The sequence below is a fragment of the Monodon monoceros genome, unplaced genomic scaffold, assembly GCF_005190385.1.
Source record: "Monodon monoceros isolate NGI ecotype Baffin Bay Population unplaced genomic scaffold, NGI_Narwhal_1 Super_Scaffold_13, whole genome shotgun sequence".
NCBI lineage: Eukaryota > Metazoa > Chordata > Mammalia > Artiodactyla > Monodontidae > Monodon > Monodon monoceros.
Window position 1 is genome coordinate 59,393,948 of NW_021703769.1, and position 20,095 is coordinate 59,414,042.

The 20,095-nt window shown below is 44.0% G+C and overlaps 1 protein-coding gene across 1 annotated transcript in view; it reads left to right on the top strand.

The window, feature by feature from the left end:
* Positions 1–20,095, top strand: part of SHISA9 (shisa family member 9) — a 291,123-nt gene that overhangs the window by 264,469 nt on the left and 6,559 nt on the right. Inside the window, exons 3-4 of the mRNA XM_029221519.1 lie at positions 877–1,032; positions 8,142–8,189. Of these exons, the coding sequence (XP_029077352.1) occupies positions 877–1,032; positions 8,142–8,189 (204 nt within the window). The remainder of the gene's footprint in view (positions 1–876; positions 1,033–8,141; positions 8,190–20,095) is intronic.

Genomic DNA, 20,095 nt, shown 5'->3' on the forward strand with positions numbered 1-20,095 from the left:
TTCTTTTCTTTAAACCAAATGCCCTGTTATGTGCATTACTTTGACATTTGCTTTTTTTGCCTTAACAATATAAACCATAAGAAACTCTCCAGTCTGACATGTATAGTTAACTGATTTTTAACTCATTTTTTTAACAGCTGAATGATAGCCCATCATATGTATGTACATATTATGTACCTAATACAGATGTACAATAATTTAAGCATTCCTACATTGATAGGAGTTCAGGTTGTTTCTGTGTGGTTTTTATTTTCCACTTTACAAACCATGGTGCAAAGAACAGCTCTGAACAAATATCCTCACATTCTGTTGCTTGTAGGCTGAAGGCTCCATCCCTAGAAGTGGTATTATTTGGTCAACATACACATGCATTTTAAATTTCCATACACGCTGCCAGATTCCTTTCTGCAGATACAGCAAATCATATGTCCACCATGAGTTTATGAGACTGTCCAGTTTCCAACATCTTTGCTAGATTGGCATCCTTCAGTCCTTTTAATTTTTGCCAATCTCTTGGCAGGGGAGTGGCCTCCCGTTGTCCTGACTTGCATTTCCTTGACTGTTATTGAAGTTGGTCATCTTTTTATATGTATATTGCTTTGATAAAAGTAGTCCCCGCAGTGATAGGACCTTATGTTAATTTGGGGGGAGATGGAAGTGTTCTAGGGGAATCCTTTGCTCTTTACCCATCCATCCTCGGCTGCTCTCCAATGCAGAGTTGGTTGTTGCCGATATACCTGCCCATCCTCGGCTGCCCTCCCTCTTGTGTCCCCAAAGGGCGTGGAGTTTTGGTCTCAAGGGATGCGGCCACGGTGGGAGTGGGTAGAAGGTCCTGCCCCATTGGTGACCATCTCCGTCTGTTCTCTTCACTTCTAGACACCACCCAGATGAACAACGCAGTGCCCACCTCCCCTTTGCTCCAGCAGATGGGCCATCCACACTCCTACCCCAGTCTGGGCCAGATCTCCAACCCCTACGAACAGCAGCCGCCTGGCAAAGAGCTCAACAAGTACGCCTCCTTGAAGGCTGTCGGTAAGTGTTGTTTTGTTTCTTCTCTCTCTCTCCTGTACTTTTCTGTTCCTTCTAGATTTCCTTATCCCCTACTTTTTTTCTACTCCTTTTTCTGTCTTTCTTATCTATCTATCACCTATCTATGTATCTATCTATCATCCATTGTCTATCATCCATCATCTATCCATCCATCATCTATCTATCTTTCAAAATTTCCAGATGTAAACATTTCTGGTGTTGGGGGGTGGGAGGGAGCCTGGAGCTCCTATTACCTGAGTTCTTACCAAGTGCCAGACATTGCATTGGCCCTTTTATAGACACTGTCTTATTTTCTCATAGCGCTCCAAAGAGGAAGGCATAAGTATTGCCCCAATTTTCAGATTAGGAAAACTGAGACTCGGGGAGGCTAATTTAACTTGCTCCCAATCAAGCAGCCTGTGGGCAACTTGAACTTGTGTTTTTATTGCTGCAGAGCCTGTGCTCCTGCTGCTCCCTTCCCACAGCCCTGGGTGGGTTGGGGTTCAGTCCATTCCCCCGATTTGTACATGAGGGAGTCTGACGGTGACCCAGGCTCCTAAACAAATGACTCATGGCCCCGTTCTATAGGACGGAAGCAGCACCCACAGCAAAGTCAAGCTTTGGGGCGGGCAGAAGACTCCCAGACCCCATGCCTTCTTTTATAATCAGCTTCTCATCCTATTTCCTCTCCCCACTGCCAAGCTCCTCATTGGAGATGGGACAGGAGACATGTGCTGATCCATTCCAGTATGAAATATCCTAATTTTGTTACAAACTCAGGACAGAAACCAAAGCACAGACATGATCACATGTCTAGGCTGCTGTCAGGACCACGGTCTACAGACATCAGATTCATAAAACAAGCATGTTGGTGCCCAACAGAGGGCCAGACACATACTTGGAGCTTAACGTTTGAACCAGAAGTCCATCTTTAGGAATTCATATTCCTCAATCTCCCACGATTTCCAAATGGAACCGTTTGAAGAGGGTTTGAGGGGTGCTTATAATTCTGAGGGCACAGGTTGTGCTGCCTAAATTCCAAGCCTCGTAAGACTTTACATAGTAATCTCCCACGTTTCCTGTTGAATTTCTCCACCCACCTCAACCCTCATCTACACCCATGACCACAGATTTCTTCTATTCCGTATAGTGTGTTTGCAGAACACATACATCCTAAACGTGTTCAGATAAACTCAGATGTTACTAGGAAGGGAAGGGAGCTGTTGCCTAGGAGAGAAAGAGTTAGGGCATCTGTGCCAATGTAACTGCAGAAGCCTTCATGCACTATTCAGTGGCCCACCTCCCTTTCTGAGCCTTGCACTTAGGTGATGAAGAGCATCTGCTGTTATACTTGATTCTTGTTTTGCATTAAAAAAAATCCACCCAGACGTCTTTTTCTTTTTGAACTGGTCCTATTACCCAAAACAACTCATTTCTTCAACTTAGGCCAAGTGTTTCCTTCCCCCTCAACACCCAATAGCTCTTTGGGTAAATCATAAATGGATCTTCCAACAGAATTCCTTGATTCTGTCCAGCATTGACTCAGGGCTTCTTGGTATAGCAAATGTTTGCATTGCATTTGGAATTAAACTTGCAGTCTGAAAGTTTATTTGACACTCCTTGAGTAACACTTTCTTCCACAAAGCCGGGACTCCTGAGATGTTTGTTGAATGAAGGAATGAGCTTGTCTTTGACAAGAATCAAAGAATAGCTTAGTTGGAAGGGAGCAACCCTATATCTTCTAAAAACTCTGAAGGGTCTCACTTGGGGTACCCTCCTCAATCCTGGCTATGGTTGATGTGCCCCTCTTCTTCTTGGTCCTTCTTTTCTGACTATTACGGGAGTTCACAAGCTTTATCTGAGTCACTGGTCCTGTGAGGTCCAGTGAGGGGCAGACTGAGCGAATGCATGACCCGATGGGTTACCCAGGAGTTCAGAGTCTGCCTGCCCAAATGAAATGCAAACCCCATAATAAACATTATTTCAAGGGTTCTCTATTAAGGCATAATGTGACTGTGCTGTGAATGATGAAATGCATTTCATTAACAAAATCATTACCACCCAGTAGAGAAGTTGTTTAAAAACTGGTTTGCTGTGGAAAGCTCTGCAGTCTCTGATAACCAGACTCATTTTCTAAAAATTTCAATTCAGTAAATAAGGGGAGACTTGGACAGCCTTTAGTGTTAACTGCCAAGTTCAAAAATACCTCTGGAAAATCAGTGTTCTCTTGGAGACTTTAATATTCAGAACGTCGAGTGGGTTGGTCACCAAAACCCCCTGACCTCAGCTTGTTTGTGTGAAAAACGAAGAACCTGAACTCTCTAGTTTCCAAGCTCCATTCTAATTTTAAAATTGGAAAATTAAACAGTTCTACTCATTCTAGTCATTAGAATACCCGTGGACCATTAAATGTGTCTCCTTCATTCACTACCAACTCTGGGGAGAAAAGGGTGGGAATTATTGGTAGTTCCTGAGATAAATTCTTCCCAAACAAGACTTCCCATCTATTTAATTTAATTTGATTTGATTTAATTTTTATTTTATTTATTTAATTTTATTTTTGTTGTTTGCTTGTTGAAATCACACTCATTCATGTTTAAAGAGAGCTCCTTTCTTTCTATAATTCAGGGATTTGGGAATGTAACATCTGGTCCTATATAGCATGTGACTACAGAACGGTCTCTGTTCCCAAGGAGTTCATTGGCCAGTTATTGTAAAATGTTAGCATACACTAGGGAAATGTAAGAGGCTAAACCTCACTGTACTCTGTACAAGAAGGAGTGATGAAGTTGAATGATCATTTGTTCAACGCTTTCATCCATCCTGCAGACATTTAATCTGGTGTCCCTTGATTGTAGGTCCCACTGAGGCATGAACCAAGTCCGTCCCTTTCATCGATGTATCCCCAGCATGTAGCACCATGAAGGGGTCTTTTCTTTTTTTTTGAACTGCTATTTTTATCCATTTCAAAAGTTCTTCCCTTTTTTCCTTTTTTTTACCCCCCCCCCCCCCCCCGCCTGCCATCTCAACCGTGTAGAGCTATTTGGGAAAATTGGTCTCAGCAGACCACCAGAGAACACAAGCATCAAATATCACCTTCGGACTATGTAATTAAAAAAAAATCTTGTTTTATCAATAACTCAAATATTATTTTAAGCATTTAGTCCATGTAATGCTAACAAAATAAATGCTCACTTCAGTGTTTTCAAAATCACTCCAGACCCCACCCTCGGCTCTTCTTCTCCTTGGGGTGAATAAACTTGGGCGTCTGTATTTGGTGACCCACTGACATCTGCAGAGGTCTGACATGTTCTAAAACTGCATGATTCTTGGCTTTTTCCTCCTCTTCTCTGCCGTCTTCCACAAAGGGTAAAGCCCACCTTATCTCTGCTGGCACAGGACAAATCGGTTATTGCTTCTGTGGCCTGTGATCACTCATGAAGGGATCTTAATAAGCCCTCCCAGTACGTATTTGTAAAACCACTGAATAATACCACGTGACAGACACCACCCGCATCATGTCAGGAGCATGAGATCATCAGCAAGATGGTGGCATATAGCACTGCCCCTGCAGTTGGTCAGGACTGAGTTTAAGATCTAGTTCATACGTTTATTGCAGAAATTACTCAACCTTCCAGGTCTCAGTTACCCCATGTGTACAATGGAGATAATAAAAATATCCAACTAATTGTCTATTGGCAATATTTGATGATACAGTGCAGGGGAAGTGCTTACCCTGGTACATGGTCAGCCCTCAATCAATACTGCCCCATATGAAAGTCTCCAGACCAGAATTGTTTGTTGGTCATATTTTTCCTTGAATTTCCAAATACACTGGTACCTTGATTAACATGCAATTGGTAGATTTCACTTTGAAGGAAATAGAGAGTTGGGTCCATATCTTTCACTCTAGTTTGATGGGAAAGATGTGCCTGAAAGCTAACTCACTTTGGGACTCTGATAAAACAAACAAGCAAGCCAACAGCAGATGACTTTTCTGAGTTGTGCTAAGGGCCAGCAAAGAGGCGGCTCAAACCTCTTCACTCTCCCCATCAATAGCTGGACAGTGAAGGTCCATATGCCCAGAGCTATGACTCCTACAATCCATCAAAGAAAGATTCTGTTTCACTCAATTAACTCTCCTTACTAAGTCAGAAATGTGGGTTTAAACATTTTCTAAGTATTTTCTAAAGTCAAGAAGTGTGTGTTGTTCTCGACTGAGCCAAACTGTAACCTGAAAATTCAGTTAAGCACACAAATCCTCTGGCCTAAGCCACCTGTGGATAGGTGGTTACAATGCAAGGACCTGCTTTATGGTTCCTCATAGGTCAATGTTTGCAAAGACAGTTGTGAAACTATCCCTAAGGGTCACCTGATGATTCAGAGATGGGTGATTCCTGCCTCCAGAACTGGGAAAAGACCACTCTGTTATGTAGTTCCTGATGGGCTTTGCAAATGGAAAATTGCCTGCATGTTGACATTTAGCTCCTATTGGCCCCGTGTCTAGTTTTTCCTCTAGGTGTCTTGAGAGTTTAAATCCCCAGCTGCTAAAGGTTCCTGACCGCATGCCCTTCAGATGCTTTAGTGCAACTTATGCTGCCCAGTGAGAGAAAGAGACAGGAAGTAACAGCATTATTGATAAAAGGCTGTGCCTTTTTTTTTTTAATTCAAGAATTTAATAAAATATTTCCTCTGTTGCTATTTGACACTCTATGGACTATTTTCCCAGTATCATGTTACATTTTCCAATAGCACTTTTTACAACCACAGCAACAATGCACTTTACTTAGATGTGGCAGGAATTCTTTTTCGCTCTTTCTGTAGGAATCATGTGTGAAAACCCTGAGTGATGCATAAGCCCCTCAAATGTGAATTAACCTCTGCTAGTTTTTCTTTCTGTCATTGTCATGGAGGAAAGTGAGCTAGTGTCACTGACCCGAACAGTACACCTCTGAAGGAGGCATCAGTCCCAAAGTCAAAAGAGGGGAAGCTGAGGTTGGGTATAGTTAAGTAATTTTCCCAAAGTCACACCCAAAGAGCCAAGACCCACATTTGGGATAGCCTGATTCAGGTCATCTTCTTCCCACGAAACGATTCTGTCTCTCACAGAGCAATTTCTGGCACCAGCGGTTATAACCAGGCCAAAAAAAAAAAAAAAAAAAGATTGAAAAGGCCCATTTTCCTCTGTGTGGGGAGGACTGCCTAAGGTATTGTTTTCTTTGTTTGAAGGTAAAAGTTTTCTCGTGATGCTGAGTACAACTGAGGTATAACACGTTTAAGGTGCGTTACAGTTGAGGTATAATTTCTTATGAATGGTATACTACTCAGATTGTAACTTTACAATAGTGTGACTACTGAAAATATACATACACTCGGGCCATCAACATCCCAGTAAGGATAAGAAATATTTTCCTCTCCCAGAAAGGGCCCTCATGGCCACTTCCTCTCAATGCCGTAGGCCCATCCTCTTTACATAAGCATTTAATTTTTCACCCCCAAAATATTTATCTAATGTCCATTAGTGTCACCAAGCCCATAATGGAGCCTTAGCTATATATTTGGTAGCTTGTGTGCCATCTTATTAAGTGCCCTTATTAGCTTTGGATTTACGAAAGAAAACTTGTTACTGTCTTGCCCTGTCTTAGATAGTGGGGACAGAGGTGACCACAGCTTGTTTCCTGCCTTCAAGGCAGTCGTGGATTTGATTTGGGAGCAAACGGCTTCCTTGGGCTTAGTGACTCAGTGACTCAGTCAGGCATGTGTCCACCCCGCACAGGAAGATCTGGGCCCGCATCACTATTTCCAGATGTCAATGATCCTGGCTCAGAGGGAGAAGAAACATGAAGGCGTCCCAGGCAGGTCCCACTTAATTTTAAGTTCGTCACTCTTCACCTGTTATTCCAATTTCCCCTCTGTTGTTAGTGATGAGGGTGTAGAGCTCATATCCGCAGGGGGAACGTGGCAATTTGAGCATCCTTTGGCACGCCTGGGAGGGCAACCAGAAATGTTTAAATGGGGCCGGATCTGTGCTCTGTAATCATTCAGATCACAGACTGTTCCCTACATATCTTCCCAGCTGGCAGCCTGATAAATCTCTGGAAATTGTGCAGAAATGTTGAGGACTTGGTTTTTCCAGGTAGATTCCTAAGAAAGGAAACCGGAGCTAGTAGCGCACGCTGATTGGTCAGGCCGCCAGCCAGTGGGCAGAGGCTGCTGCTTACGCACGTGCGCAGGTTTGCCTCGGTCTGAGTAAAACCCGATCTTACAGAGAAGGACTATCGAGGCCCGGGGTAGGCTGTAGCCATAGTCATTCTCACCATCCTTTACAAAAGGGTCACTATGGGGTTCTCCTAATAATAAGAGATTCCCCCAGGGCCCATCCAGTACCTCTGAAATGGAATTCAATTTAGAGAAACTGATTTATAATCAAAGTCCCAGGCATTATGGGATTCTCAGATAACAAGTTTGATTCCTTTAGCATTGAGGGGAATTTCCTTACCTCAGGAAAAGTGACCCCGTGGAGAACCTTGAATTCATTCATTCATTCAACAATATGTTTCAAACACAGACTGTGTGCTAGGCACTGTGAAAGCAGGGTCTCCACTCCACCCAGCCTGCCACCCAGCATTTAAAGTTGCAGTCAGCAGAGCCTGCCCTGACCTTGAATTTGGAGCTAATGATGCTCCCCGCACCTTTTTAGCAGGGGGATTGCAATAAAAGAGGATCAAAATTTATCTCTTGTCAGCAGAGCGTTATTAGCCAAAGTGACCTCATGTAACTAAAACTTTGCTTTCTTTCTTAGAGGGTTGAAATTTAGAGCCACCTAGGAATTCTCTCTCTCCCAGAAAACATCTAGGCTTTCTTCAGGGGAACCTCTCTTGATCCTGTGTTGGGTATTATCTTAATCGTGCTTCAGGGCCTTGCAGAGAGAAGTGTTCACATAATCGTAATTGCGCATTTGGTCCCTCGCCCTGTTCCCTGGTCCCCTGAGACCTGCGCCCCTTGGAGGCTGCAGCTGGGGTGCCTGCAGAGCATCTGGGCGTTGAGGGCACAGCACACATGGGAAGCCCGTGAACAGATAGATCAGCATCTCTCCATTGTTGTTTTTTTAGGAAGTTCTGAGGGTGACTGGACAGTGGCGACACTTAAGTCACCGAAAGGTACCGTATGGCTTTTTCTAGCTCTTTTGTCCAGGTGTTGTTGGATTTGGCATTAATCCATGAAGGCACAGAGAATCCTGGTGTCTGTGTGCACACATGTGTCCGCGTTGGGTGGACCTGCAGGTCCGTCTGAGTTCCAGTGTGTAGGTGTTGTGTGTGTGTGTGTGTGTGTGTGTGTGTGTGTCTGCGCGCCTGGGGTGGCATGTCTGTGCTCCGGGCTGTTGTTGAAAAGTGTGCCACTCCTCACTTCCCAGCGTTCATTGCCTGAAGGAAAATGTCACTATCAGAAACCATCCCAGGTAAGACATCCAGGAGACTTTATTTCTCAGAAAACTGTGCAGGCAAATGGCAAAATGTAAGGTAAATTAATGCAAGGGGAAAAACACAAATTGTGAGGGAGAGATAAACAGAGTCAGGTTGTTGGCCCTGGGTCTTGGGAATGATTAGCCTTTTGGGGAACAGATGCTATTTTCAACTTTCCTGGCTACCATAGTGAGCATCAAAAGTTGGTCCCCTTGAGTCTGTGCGTTAACTAGCTGGGTGACTGGGCTAGGTGGTGGCTATAATTTATTAACCCCCTACTATGTGCCAGACAGAGGGCTGGGCCCTTTATGTCATTTTGTCCTTGAACTCTCCGATGACCCAGCCTTGTATGTGTTGTCCTTCCCCTTCAGAGTCGAGGGCATGGGCCTCTGAGCGAGGCTAGCTCTTGCTTGTCTAAAGTCATATAGCTGCTAAGTGATGAAGCTGAATTTGAACCCATGTCTGCCTGACTCTAATGCTTAAGTTATTTCCCACTGGGGTGTGATGGGAATGGCTATTTTCCAGAACAGACTGGAAACTCAGTTCTCTTCTTTCTTCACTCCTTATGCTTTGTCGGATGCGGTAGTTGGGAGGATGTAGCTGACTCAAGCAGGTGAAAGTCAAACCCTTTAGTGACCTTGAACTGGGAGAAGTTAGAAGATATTTCAGGGCTGTAGGTAAGATACTGGTAGGGCCATTTTGCCTTCTCAAAAGACAGTTCTGGTTTCTAAGTGGAGACTGGATTGGGGGAGGGCGGGCTGGAGTTGAAGTCACTTTCTGGAAGACTCTTGCAGTCATCCAGGTGGGCAGTGCCCCGAACTGGGGTGAGGATGAAGAGAAGAAAATAGAGCAGAGGGGTAATGAAGAGACTGCAGAAGGTAGCGAGTGAGTGCGTGGGAGTGCAGAGGAGGGAGCCGTGGGCCACCCCGTGGTTCTCAGGTTTGAGCCACTTCAGTGCATATCAACATCTCCTGGAGGAGTGTTAAAACCTAATTCCTGGGCCCCACCCCAGAGCTTCTGATTCACTAGGTGTGGCCAGAGGAGCTGAACTGCTAACAGGTTCCAAGGTGATGCTGCTGCTGCTGGTCTGGGGACCATACTTTAAAAACCACTGCAGTAGAGAAATCTTGCTGGGAAACTAAGACTGTTTGATTGGGTCTCCAAGCATCTTTCTGTGGGTTGAGGGTTCTGAAGAGGGAAGTTCGACCAGAGTCCCAGAGGCTCCGAAGCAACTTGAGCTCTGGGACGGGGTGGAGGGGAATGAGGAGTGTCACCCCATATTCCAGAACTGGGAGTGAGAGCTTTAGACCCTCGTGTCTAATGAGAACCCCTTGTTACCCAGTTGTTGCCTTGAGAGAGGCAGATTTTTTTGGGTCTGCATTAGATAATAAGTATTCATATATCAACATCCATTTTTAGAAATGTAAACAGTTTGGAACATGAGAGACCTACTAATTTGAGGCATAAACTTTTTTTTCCTTCCCTTGTGAAAAACAAAGCCATTACGATTCCCATGACAACATTTAGAGGCAGTCGGCATCCCTGTCTTTATATCAGCCTGTTGTCTGATGCATTTAGAAAATGTTTCAGGACAGGTCAAAAGCAAGGGCTTAGAGGCTATTTTTCTACTCAGACCAGGCTAATTTCCCCTCTCCTCCTAAATGCATCTTTATTTGTCCTGCTTTGTCTGGGGAAGAGAAAAAGGGTCCCAGAGAGGGGAGGCCCAAGTTCCTCTGGGGTCACTGATTTTCCCTATTGTTTTCTACTCAACCTCCAGACCCTGAATCTACATGAGTCATGATAACAAGGTCAGGGGGGTTGTACACCCTGCCACCTTCTTAAAAGAGAGGCATTAGCAGGGTGTGATGGACTTAGCCTCAGACACACCTGAGTTCTGATCGTGGCTCCATCATTGGTACTCTTGTTACTTTCTCCAAGTCATTCAACCTCTCTGAGCCCCTCTTTTCTGATCAACAGGATGGAGACAACACTATCACCTCCCTCCTAAGGTGGTTGTGAGGATGATGTGAGATAACATGTACAACACATGTCACAGTGCCTGGCATGTCAGAAGTGATAAACACATGAGGTTGTAACTGGTATAATTATTACTATTATTATCAGGTGATCAAATTAAAGCTCTGAAAAATCTCATGGTTAAAAAAACTGTCAAACTCTGTATAACCCATCATTTCCCAAACACTTTTGACGTCTGATCTCTTTTCTCTATGGAAAACCAGTTCACAGCTTGAGATCCAGTTACTGGAATGTTGCTAGGAACCCACTTTGGGAACACAGGGCATGGGCAGAGGGATGGGTGTCCCTTGGGGAGGTTGGATAAAGAAGCAGTAGCTTCAAAGGAGAAAGGGCTAGGTCCCTGAAGGTACAAGTTCCCTGCTCCCACCTGCATTGGCTATAACTCGCTTGGGAGGGGAATCCTATCTGCCACGAAATGGCAAACAAATCTTAGTGGTTTGCACTATCCCATTTTTCACTACCTGAGGTTTTCCAGGAAAGTCTCCCCCTAGTGGTCACTGCTGTAGGTCCACGTGCCCAGCCCTGTGGACTCCTGGAATAATTGTTTAATACCCAGGATGGAAGAAGACACCACCACCTCAATCCCAGTGGACTCCCCTAACCAGTATGAACACGTATCATGGAAAGGCATTTATTTTGCAAAACGAATCTTTGGACCTGATCTGTCCTTAGTGTAGCACACCTTTGGAGCCTGGAACTTGGGGGAAACTTCTAGCATAGTGCTGTGATTTCATCACTCTAGCTCTGACTAGAATCAGGTTGTGTGGTCTTGCCCAAGCCAGTCACATGCTCTGGACTTTCATTTCTACCATTTCCAAAATGGAGGAGATGATAGTATTCACATTCTATCAGGTTTGGGGGAGTAATTTTATGAGATAATGCAAATAATACCCTTCCATGAAGCAATGAAGAAAATACACTTTTTCACCCTTTATGCTTCTACAGATGAGGGAACTGAGTTCTCTTGAGATAAATGAGATTGCCAACACTCACACAGGGCATCACACCCAGGACCAGGACCCAGAGCTCAAAGAATGGCTTAAGACCCCAATGTTCATAGCAACACTATTTACAATAGCCAAAACATAGAAACAACCTAAATGTCCATCGACAGATGAATGGATAAAGAAGATGTGGTGCGCGCACACACACACACACACACACACACACACACAATGAAATACTACTCAGCCATTAAAAAGAATGAAATAATGCCATTTGCAGCAACATGGATGGATCTAGAGATTGTCATACTAAGTGAAGTGAGTCAGACAGAGAAAGACAAATACCATATGATATCACTTATATGTGGAACATAAAAAAAATGATACAAATGAACTTATTTACAAGACAGAAATAGACTCACAGACATAGAAAACAAACTTATGGTTACCAAAAGGGAAAGGCGAGGGGACAGATATATTAGGAATTTGGAATTAACAGATATACACTACTATATATAAAATAGATAAACAGGACCTATTGTATAGCACAGGGAACTATATTCAATATCTTGAATATAGTTAACAGATATACACTACTATATATAAAATAGATAAACAACAGGACCTATTGTATAGCACAGGGAACTATATTCAATACCTTGTAATAATGTATAACATTTCTTTTATACATAATTCTTAATATATATTAAGACATATTCTTAATAACATAATTCTTTTATACATTATTAATAATGTATAAAAGAATCTGAAGAAGAATATCTCTCTATCTGAATCACTTTGCTGTTCTCCTGATCATTGTAAATCAGCTATACTTCAATTAAAAAAAAAATCAGTCTTTAAGAAAAAAAGAATGGCTTAAGGACTTGACTCAGAATCATGGGAGATGCTTTTTACCAATGTCCATCCCGGGCCTACCCACACTCCTATGGGCCTGGAACCTCTGGATTTTTCACTTTCCATTTTTCATTTTTTCACTTTAAAAATGTACCTCCTGGGTCATTTTATGTGCATTCAACTCTGGACCTACATTTTCCTAAGACCCAATCCTAGATACAAACACAGCTTACCCCAGAGCACCAGTTTTCGCATGCCAGCATTCCTCATGTATTCCAAAAATACATGAGTATTTTTGCTGTTTTCTTAGTCGGGGTTTGATCTGGGGGCTATAGCTGGAAGGTAAGAGCATTGGAGGTGGACGGTCTTGGATTTGGTACCCTGCTCTGCCACTTATCAGCTGTGGCGGAGTCAGTTGGCAGCCAAATTACTCAGTGTCTCTGGGCCTTAGTTCTCATCTGTCACATGGGAAAAAATGATATTGCCTCATCACCTCCCTTTACGAGGGTTTAAATTAGATCATGTAGGTGAAACGGCTAAAAACGGTGTCTAGTACATGGTAAGCACTCAAGAAATCCTAGTTCTTTCTTTCTTTTGAGAAAATTGATGTAGCTCGGTGATAAATATTCATCCAAGAGATGCTACAGAAGCACAGAAAATATGTGATTTGGGTTACAGTTCTGTTGGAGGGTACACAACCTGGGGAAGGACTCACTTAAAAGTAGCCTTAAAACATTACTTCATAAAAGTCAGCCTTTTGCAACTTTCTGGCTTGGGTTATTGGTTTGTGGGTGAGCAGCAGGGTACAGAGCAGGTGGAGGATAAGGAAGTGATTTTTTTTTTTTTTTTTAATAAAAATCAAATCCTACCAGCTTCTGAGTTCAGTCTCTTTGGAAAAGTGTATAGCAAGCACTGGCATTTTGATGAGCTTCCTTGGGAACCCATAGGGCATGAAGTGAGCCTGTGGAGAGAGTTCTCTGCTTTGCAGGAAATGCCATTGCAGCAAGATAGCAGTACTACTCTATATAAAATAGATAACTAACAAGGACCTACTGTATAGCACAGGGAACTCTATTCAATACTCTGTAATGACCTATATGGGAATAGAATCTTAAAAAGAGTGGATATATGTATATGCATAACTGACTCAATTTGATGTACAGCAGAAACAAATACAACATTGTAAATCAACTACTAGTAAAATTTTTTAAAAAACGTGTGTCACTCTGAGGCTAATAAGCTGGCTAGATAGCATTCATGCTAAATATCCCCCAAATCTTGCATGGTACCGCCATCACATAGTAGACACTAAACATACATTTTATTAATAAATTATTAATTGAAGCTGAGCATCGCATTTGAAGGGAATCCTGTTGTCTTTTCTAAAGAGGCCCTGGGAAATAGAAAAATCAACCAGGTGGAAGCGGGGGGTGGCCAGTGTTTAGATCCAGTGCTGCTTCTGTTCTGTTGGGTGTCCTTGTGCCCACAGCTCCAGTTGCCTCTCCTATAAATGGAAGGCTGGGATCATTGATCTCATTGGCCCCTCTGTCTCCATAAGTAAAGATCCCAGGCTTTGCTATGATTGGCTTGCCTTGTCATGTGGCCACCTACCTCTGAACAAATTGTTATGGTGAGGGCAATGAAATGGGTTGTTTGTAGTCATCAGGGAATGGTTAGGGGGTGAAGGAGTGGAGGGGTATGTCATCCACACCATTTGGATTAAGACTAGGGGAGGGCTTCCCTGGTGGCGCAGTGGTTGAGAGTCCGCCTACTGATGCAGGGGACACAGGTGCGTGCCCCGGTCCGGGAAGATCCCACATGCCGTGGAGCGGCTGGGCCCGTGAGCCGTGGCTGCTGGGCCTGCGCGTCTGGAGGCTGTGCTCCGCAGTGGGAGAGGCCACAACAGTGAGAGGCCCGGGTACTGCAAAAAAAAAAAAAAGAGTAGGGGAGACATGGATCCCCACCTGGAAATTAGGGCTCTTCCTGGGAGTAGGGTGAGCGAATGATTGGCATTTGTATCAGTTATCCATTGTTACAATGATGCTGCATAAGAAACAACCTCAAATCGCATGGCTTAAACTTATTTAACTCAGCATTTATTGAGATCAGGGGTCTATGTGCCAGTGTTTTATCCTGATGCAGGAGGTTCTTCTAGTCTGAGCTGAGTTCACCCATATGACTTGGGGTTGGATGGATGCTGGCTGATGTAGGCTGGTTTCAGCTGGAAAGACTGGGTGACTTGGCTCTGCTCCAGGTGTCTTTTATCCTTAGACAAGGTGGCCCAGACATGTTCTCATGATGGGGGCAGAGGTGAAAGAGAGCAATCAAACACCAGCAAGCACTTTTCAAACTTCCGTGTGTGTCATATCTGCTAAACTTCATTAATCACATGATGAACTCAGAATCCAGCGGCGGGGAAACAAGACCCTCATTTTGGGGGGTGAGCTTCAAAGTCACATAAAAAGAGTGTGGATACAAGGAAGGGGAAGAAAATGGAGGTCCTTCATGCATTCATCTAACACAGGGTCCCAAATCTTATCATTATCTACTTTGAGATGGTCCTTTGCACATTGGAAGGAAGTATGTAGGATTAAGGAGAGTTAACTTTTATTTCCTCCCTTTAAAAAACCACCAGTTATATACAATTTTACCAGTTCAGAGGTTGATCGTAAAACAAACCATGCAGTGAATTTCTGAGAAGAAATATCTCCATCTGTGGAGCAGCAGTGCAGGATGAAGGGCAGTGAATGAGTGCACAGTTTCCAACCAGGGCCCTTCAATGCAGGGGGCTCTGTGGTCAGCCTTGGATGGAGCATGAGTCCAGCTACCTTTGTTCAGTAGCCTTTCAGAAAGTGGTGACTGCCCAACAGGACTGCCTAAGGTAAGAGACAGAGGGCTTAAGGTGCCATGGGTCCATTGGCAGTGAGATGTTCACAGAGGGCTCCCTGCAGCCACAGCAGAGGGGCTGATCGTGCAGCTGGATAGCTTTGGCGCAAAGCCCAAGCCAGGCACTGTTTCAGAATCTTCAGCAGCAAAGGCAGCAGTGCCTTCTCTTGGGACCCTCAGGGCTAAGATAAACAAGGGCCGGGATTCCATTCTCCCCTTTCCAGTTTTCTCCCTTAGAGAGGTAAGCCTTCAGGAAAGACGTGTGGCCCTGTAGAAACAGCCAGGAGTCCTGGCTTTAATTAGAACCTGGTTCAAATGTGATTTTCCCTCCTTGTGTCTCTACAGTGAGGCCCAGAACCAGGTGAAAGGGGGGCTAATTTGCCATAAAGACAAATCTTCCCACCTCCCCCTGGCTCTCTCCTGCCTGGGAAGCTAGGCTTTTTTCCTGCCTTTCTTGTTTCTGCCTGCTGAGACAACCGCAGGAGCCTGTGCAGCTTTATAACATGTATTTCAAAAGAAGGGAGAAATACCTGGGTATTTTTTTTTTTTAATCATGAACTGTTTCCCCTTTTACTGTTTCATTCAGCTCATGATGGAGAGAAAAAAAGTAGAGACCCAGAAAACACTCCCATGTCAATACAAGTTCAGCACTGTCCTAGTGAACCAAAAGGCCTCACAAATACAGTGGCTTAAGAGAAAGAAGTATATTTCTCTCTCGTGTAATAGCCCCAGAGGGGGTGGTCCAGGTTGGTGGGGCAGCTTTACTCCAAGCTGTCACTCAGGGACCCAGGTTCCTCCAACATTGTTGCTCTGTGGCCACCTACTGTATTGTCCTCACCTGCATTGTTATAGTTAGTTGCTGTCCTGGCCTATGGGAAGGGGGAGAGAGGACACCCAGGGCAACCAATTTCATTTTAACTGAGTAAGTTGAAGTGGAAACTGGATGCATCACTTTTGCTAACAGTCCATTGGTGAGAGATTAGCCACGTGGCCAAATTTAGCTTCCAAGAAGGCTAGGGAAATCTAGCTCAGGATTAGGTGGCCATGTGCCCAAGAAAAAAGGTAGAAGAGATCTGGATGACAAGTAGCAGTCTCTTACAATATCATTTCAGATGGGGTATATGTTTAAGGAGCCTACTGTGTGCCAGGCATAATGGTTTGTGCTTTGTCACTTGTTTACTTCTCTGCTGCACTTTGCAAAGTAGATCTTCTTATCCTCACTTTATTTTCTGACAATGACGGCAGTAGCAGCTACTATCTAATGAATACCTACCATGAAGCAAGGACATTGGTACTTTACATTATACAAGATAGTTTACATGGTTCTTTTGAATACCATAACCTTTATACCTTACCATAACCTTGGATGAGATGAGATTAGCCATAATCTCAATTGAGATCTCAATCTCAATTGAGATCTCATAATCTCAATCTTACCATAACCTTGAATACCATAACCCTTACCACATAGGCATTGTTATTTTATTTTCCATTTTATTGGTGAAGCTTAGAGAACTTAGGTAACTTGCTTAAGGTCTCCAGCTTATAAGTGGAAGAGTTGGAATTTTAACTCAGGTCCATCTGCTCTTCAAGTTCATGCTCTTTCTACCATATTCTAAAGAAGATTTTACAGTCACAGAATTCTTCCAAACTCCGCTATCTGCTGTATAAACAAGTTGCACTGAGTCCTGCACGCTCTCAGCTTCACTAATCCTTCTGTCTCAGCATGCTCAGATCTTATTGCTGACGCCTTGCCTTCCAAGGCTCTACTATGGCTGTCAAGAGCTCAGTGTAGGATTCAGGAGCAACACTTGGAATACTTTGTCATCATCAAAAATGATTGCTGCTCTCTGAGTGGTGGGGAGGGGAGAGTGGAAGCACAGCGAAGAGAATACTGGTGAATATCGCAAAATGGGATCCCCCTACATCGTCATGGAGGGAGTCGGTGTGATATAGTGTGAAGAGACCGGGCAACCACACCTACCTCATTGGCTTGGGGTGGGGTGGGGAGCCAACTAAATGAGATGATACCTGTAAAGCACCTGGATGGTGCCTGGCTGGAGTGGTGACGAAGCTTCAGGCTCCTCCCAGTTCTAAGAGAAGCATATAGCACCTTATCCAACCCAGTTCTTTTAACAGGAAGCCACTTTTTGTTGGTAACTGGTCAGCACTCCCGCCAATGCCAGTGCATCTCAGACGATGCAAGACCCATACTCTTGTAATGCAGTAGCCAACTGAGTGCTGTGAGCCTGGCAGGGAGAGCCTGTCATGACACCCCAGCTCCCTTCTCTTGCGCCACTTTAAGGAAGAAAAAGGTAAACATATATTGCCTCCAGGGGGAGTTTGAGACTTCATGAAATTTCCAGTTGTGACATTTTGATGTCTCCTCTTGTGAATAAGATTTACATGTATATCTCAATCCCTGATGTTTTGAGAGGAGGAATCAAGAAAAGTGTTTTCTCCTTATAATTCTCACTCTGTCCTCCACCTTCTTTAGTTTCGGGGGAACGTTTTCCTGCAGATAGAAACTTGTTAAGGAAACAAGAGTTTCTTCTATAAGGCAGGCAGATGGTTAAATAGATGGTGAATGTTGTCACACATTCGTAAATTTCAGGATACTTGGAATTCAGCCAGGTGTCAAGGGTTCAGATCCCAGCACTGTCACTTGGACAAGTTGCCAAAGCTCTGTTGCTTCAGTTTCCCCATTTATAAAATGAGACCAATAATAGCACCTACCTCATTAGGATATTGAGAGGATTAAAGGGGGTAACAAATGTCCATTCCTTAGCCGGGTGCCTGGAGCAGAGCACGCACTTAATAAAGGTGAGCTCTTAACTCAGGTTACACTGGGTGAGCTGGGAAGGGGGCGTGTCAGCACAGCCTGCTGCTGGATCCAAGCGGTCTCTTTAACCAATCCCCGCCCCCTGCGCCTGACTCCATTCTACCTCCCCTGAGCTATGGCTGCTAGAGAACATCCATGCCTCTGCAAGTTTTCAGCCAGGAGTTTGGAGCTGGGCAGCAGCCTGGTTCTTCTGCCCCAGAAGCTCCAGTCCTTCTATCCCTGTAAAGCACAGGTCACGTAGCCTTCTACAGTGTGGACGATGTATTAGTTAGAAAAACAGAACCAGCAGGATATTTGTGTGTAGGTGTGGCAATCCTTGGCATACTTTGCCTTATGTAGCTGTATCACTCCAGTCTCTGCCTCTGATTTCACATGGCCTTCCTCTGTGTGTGTGTCTATGTGTCCAAATTTCTTTATTCTTATAAGGACACCAGTCATTGGGTTAGGATCCACATTAATCCAGTATGACCTCATTTTACCTTGATTACATCTGTGTGATAGGTACGGAGGATATACTTAATGTATATATTTTATATATATGCATATTATATATGTAGGATATATTATATAGGATATATACGTACAAATATGTATATATGGAATATATGTATATATGGAGAATTATTGCAAGCAATTGAATCACACAATTATGGAGGCTGAGAAGTCCCATAATCTATTGTCTGCAAGCTAGAAACCCAGGAGGCTGGTGGTGTATTTCCAGTCCCAGTCTGAAGGCCTGAGAACCAAAGGAGCCAGTGTTGTAAATCCCAGGTCCAGGGCAGGAGGAGACTCATGTCCCAGCTCAAGCAGGCCAGGCAGGAAGGGCATGGATCCTCTCTTCCTCTGCTTTTTGTGGTATTCAGTCCCTTAACAAATTAGGTTGGTGCCCCTCTACATTGGAGGGGATCGTGTGCTTTACTGAGTCCACTGATTCAAATGCTAATCTCATCCAGACCCAGAAATAATGTTTAACCTGGACACCCTACAGGCCAGTCAAGTTGGCATATATAAAATTAGCCATCAGAGATCAGAAGGTGAAGCATCCTGCCCATTTCTAATATTTGAGAGAATGTCATTGGAATCAAACTGTCTCTGGCGCTTTTCTTCCCTTATCAAATGTTTATTATTGTATCCTACTATGTGCCAGGTACTGGGCTAAGATGTTGGAGATACAGTGATGAGCAGAGCAGATATGATGTCTAACCTAATTGGAGCTTATATTCTAGTCAAAGGAGACAGACAATACACAAATAACTAAGAAAAATAATTTCATATATGCAGGCTAAGAACATATTAAAATAGGGAATGGTGATGAGAGCAACGGGGGTGTTTTCACTGGGTCATCAGGAGGAATTTTCTGAGTGACCTTTGATCAGAGAACCAAATGACAAGAAGGATCCAAAAAGAAGGGTGTTTGGCAGTGAGAACAACAGGGACAAGGTCCAGTGGCTCTGAGATGGTGAAAAGCTTGGCGTGTTCTGGAATAGAAAGGAATCCTGTGTGTGTATGCTGGATTGAATAGCATCCTCCCCCCATCCCGACCGAAATCTACTCAGAACCTCAGAATGTGCTCACACTTGGACATAGGGTCTTTGCAGATGTAACTAAGTTAAAATGAGGTCATCCTGGATTACTGTGGGTCCTAATCCAATGACTGGTGTCCGTATAAGAAGAGGGAAGTTTGGACACATAGACACACACAGAGAGGAGGGTCATGTGAATTCAGAGGCAGAGTTTGGAGATGCAGCTACAGGCAAGGAATGCCAGGATTACTGCAACCACCAGAAGCGAAGAGGAGGAGGCAAAGAAGCATACTTCACTAGAGCCTGCAGAAGGAGCACAGACCTACCGACACCTTGATTTCAGACTTCTGGACTCCAGAACTGGGAAAGAATAAATTTCTGTTGTTTTAAGTTGCCCAGTTTGTGGTAATTTGCTATGGCAGCCCTAGGGAACTAGTGCACTATGTGATGGGTCATAATAAGCGAGGGAGAGATGAGGGTGGGCAAGCAACAGCCAGAGGCCAGGCCATGCCGACC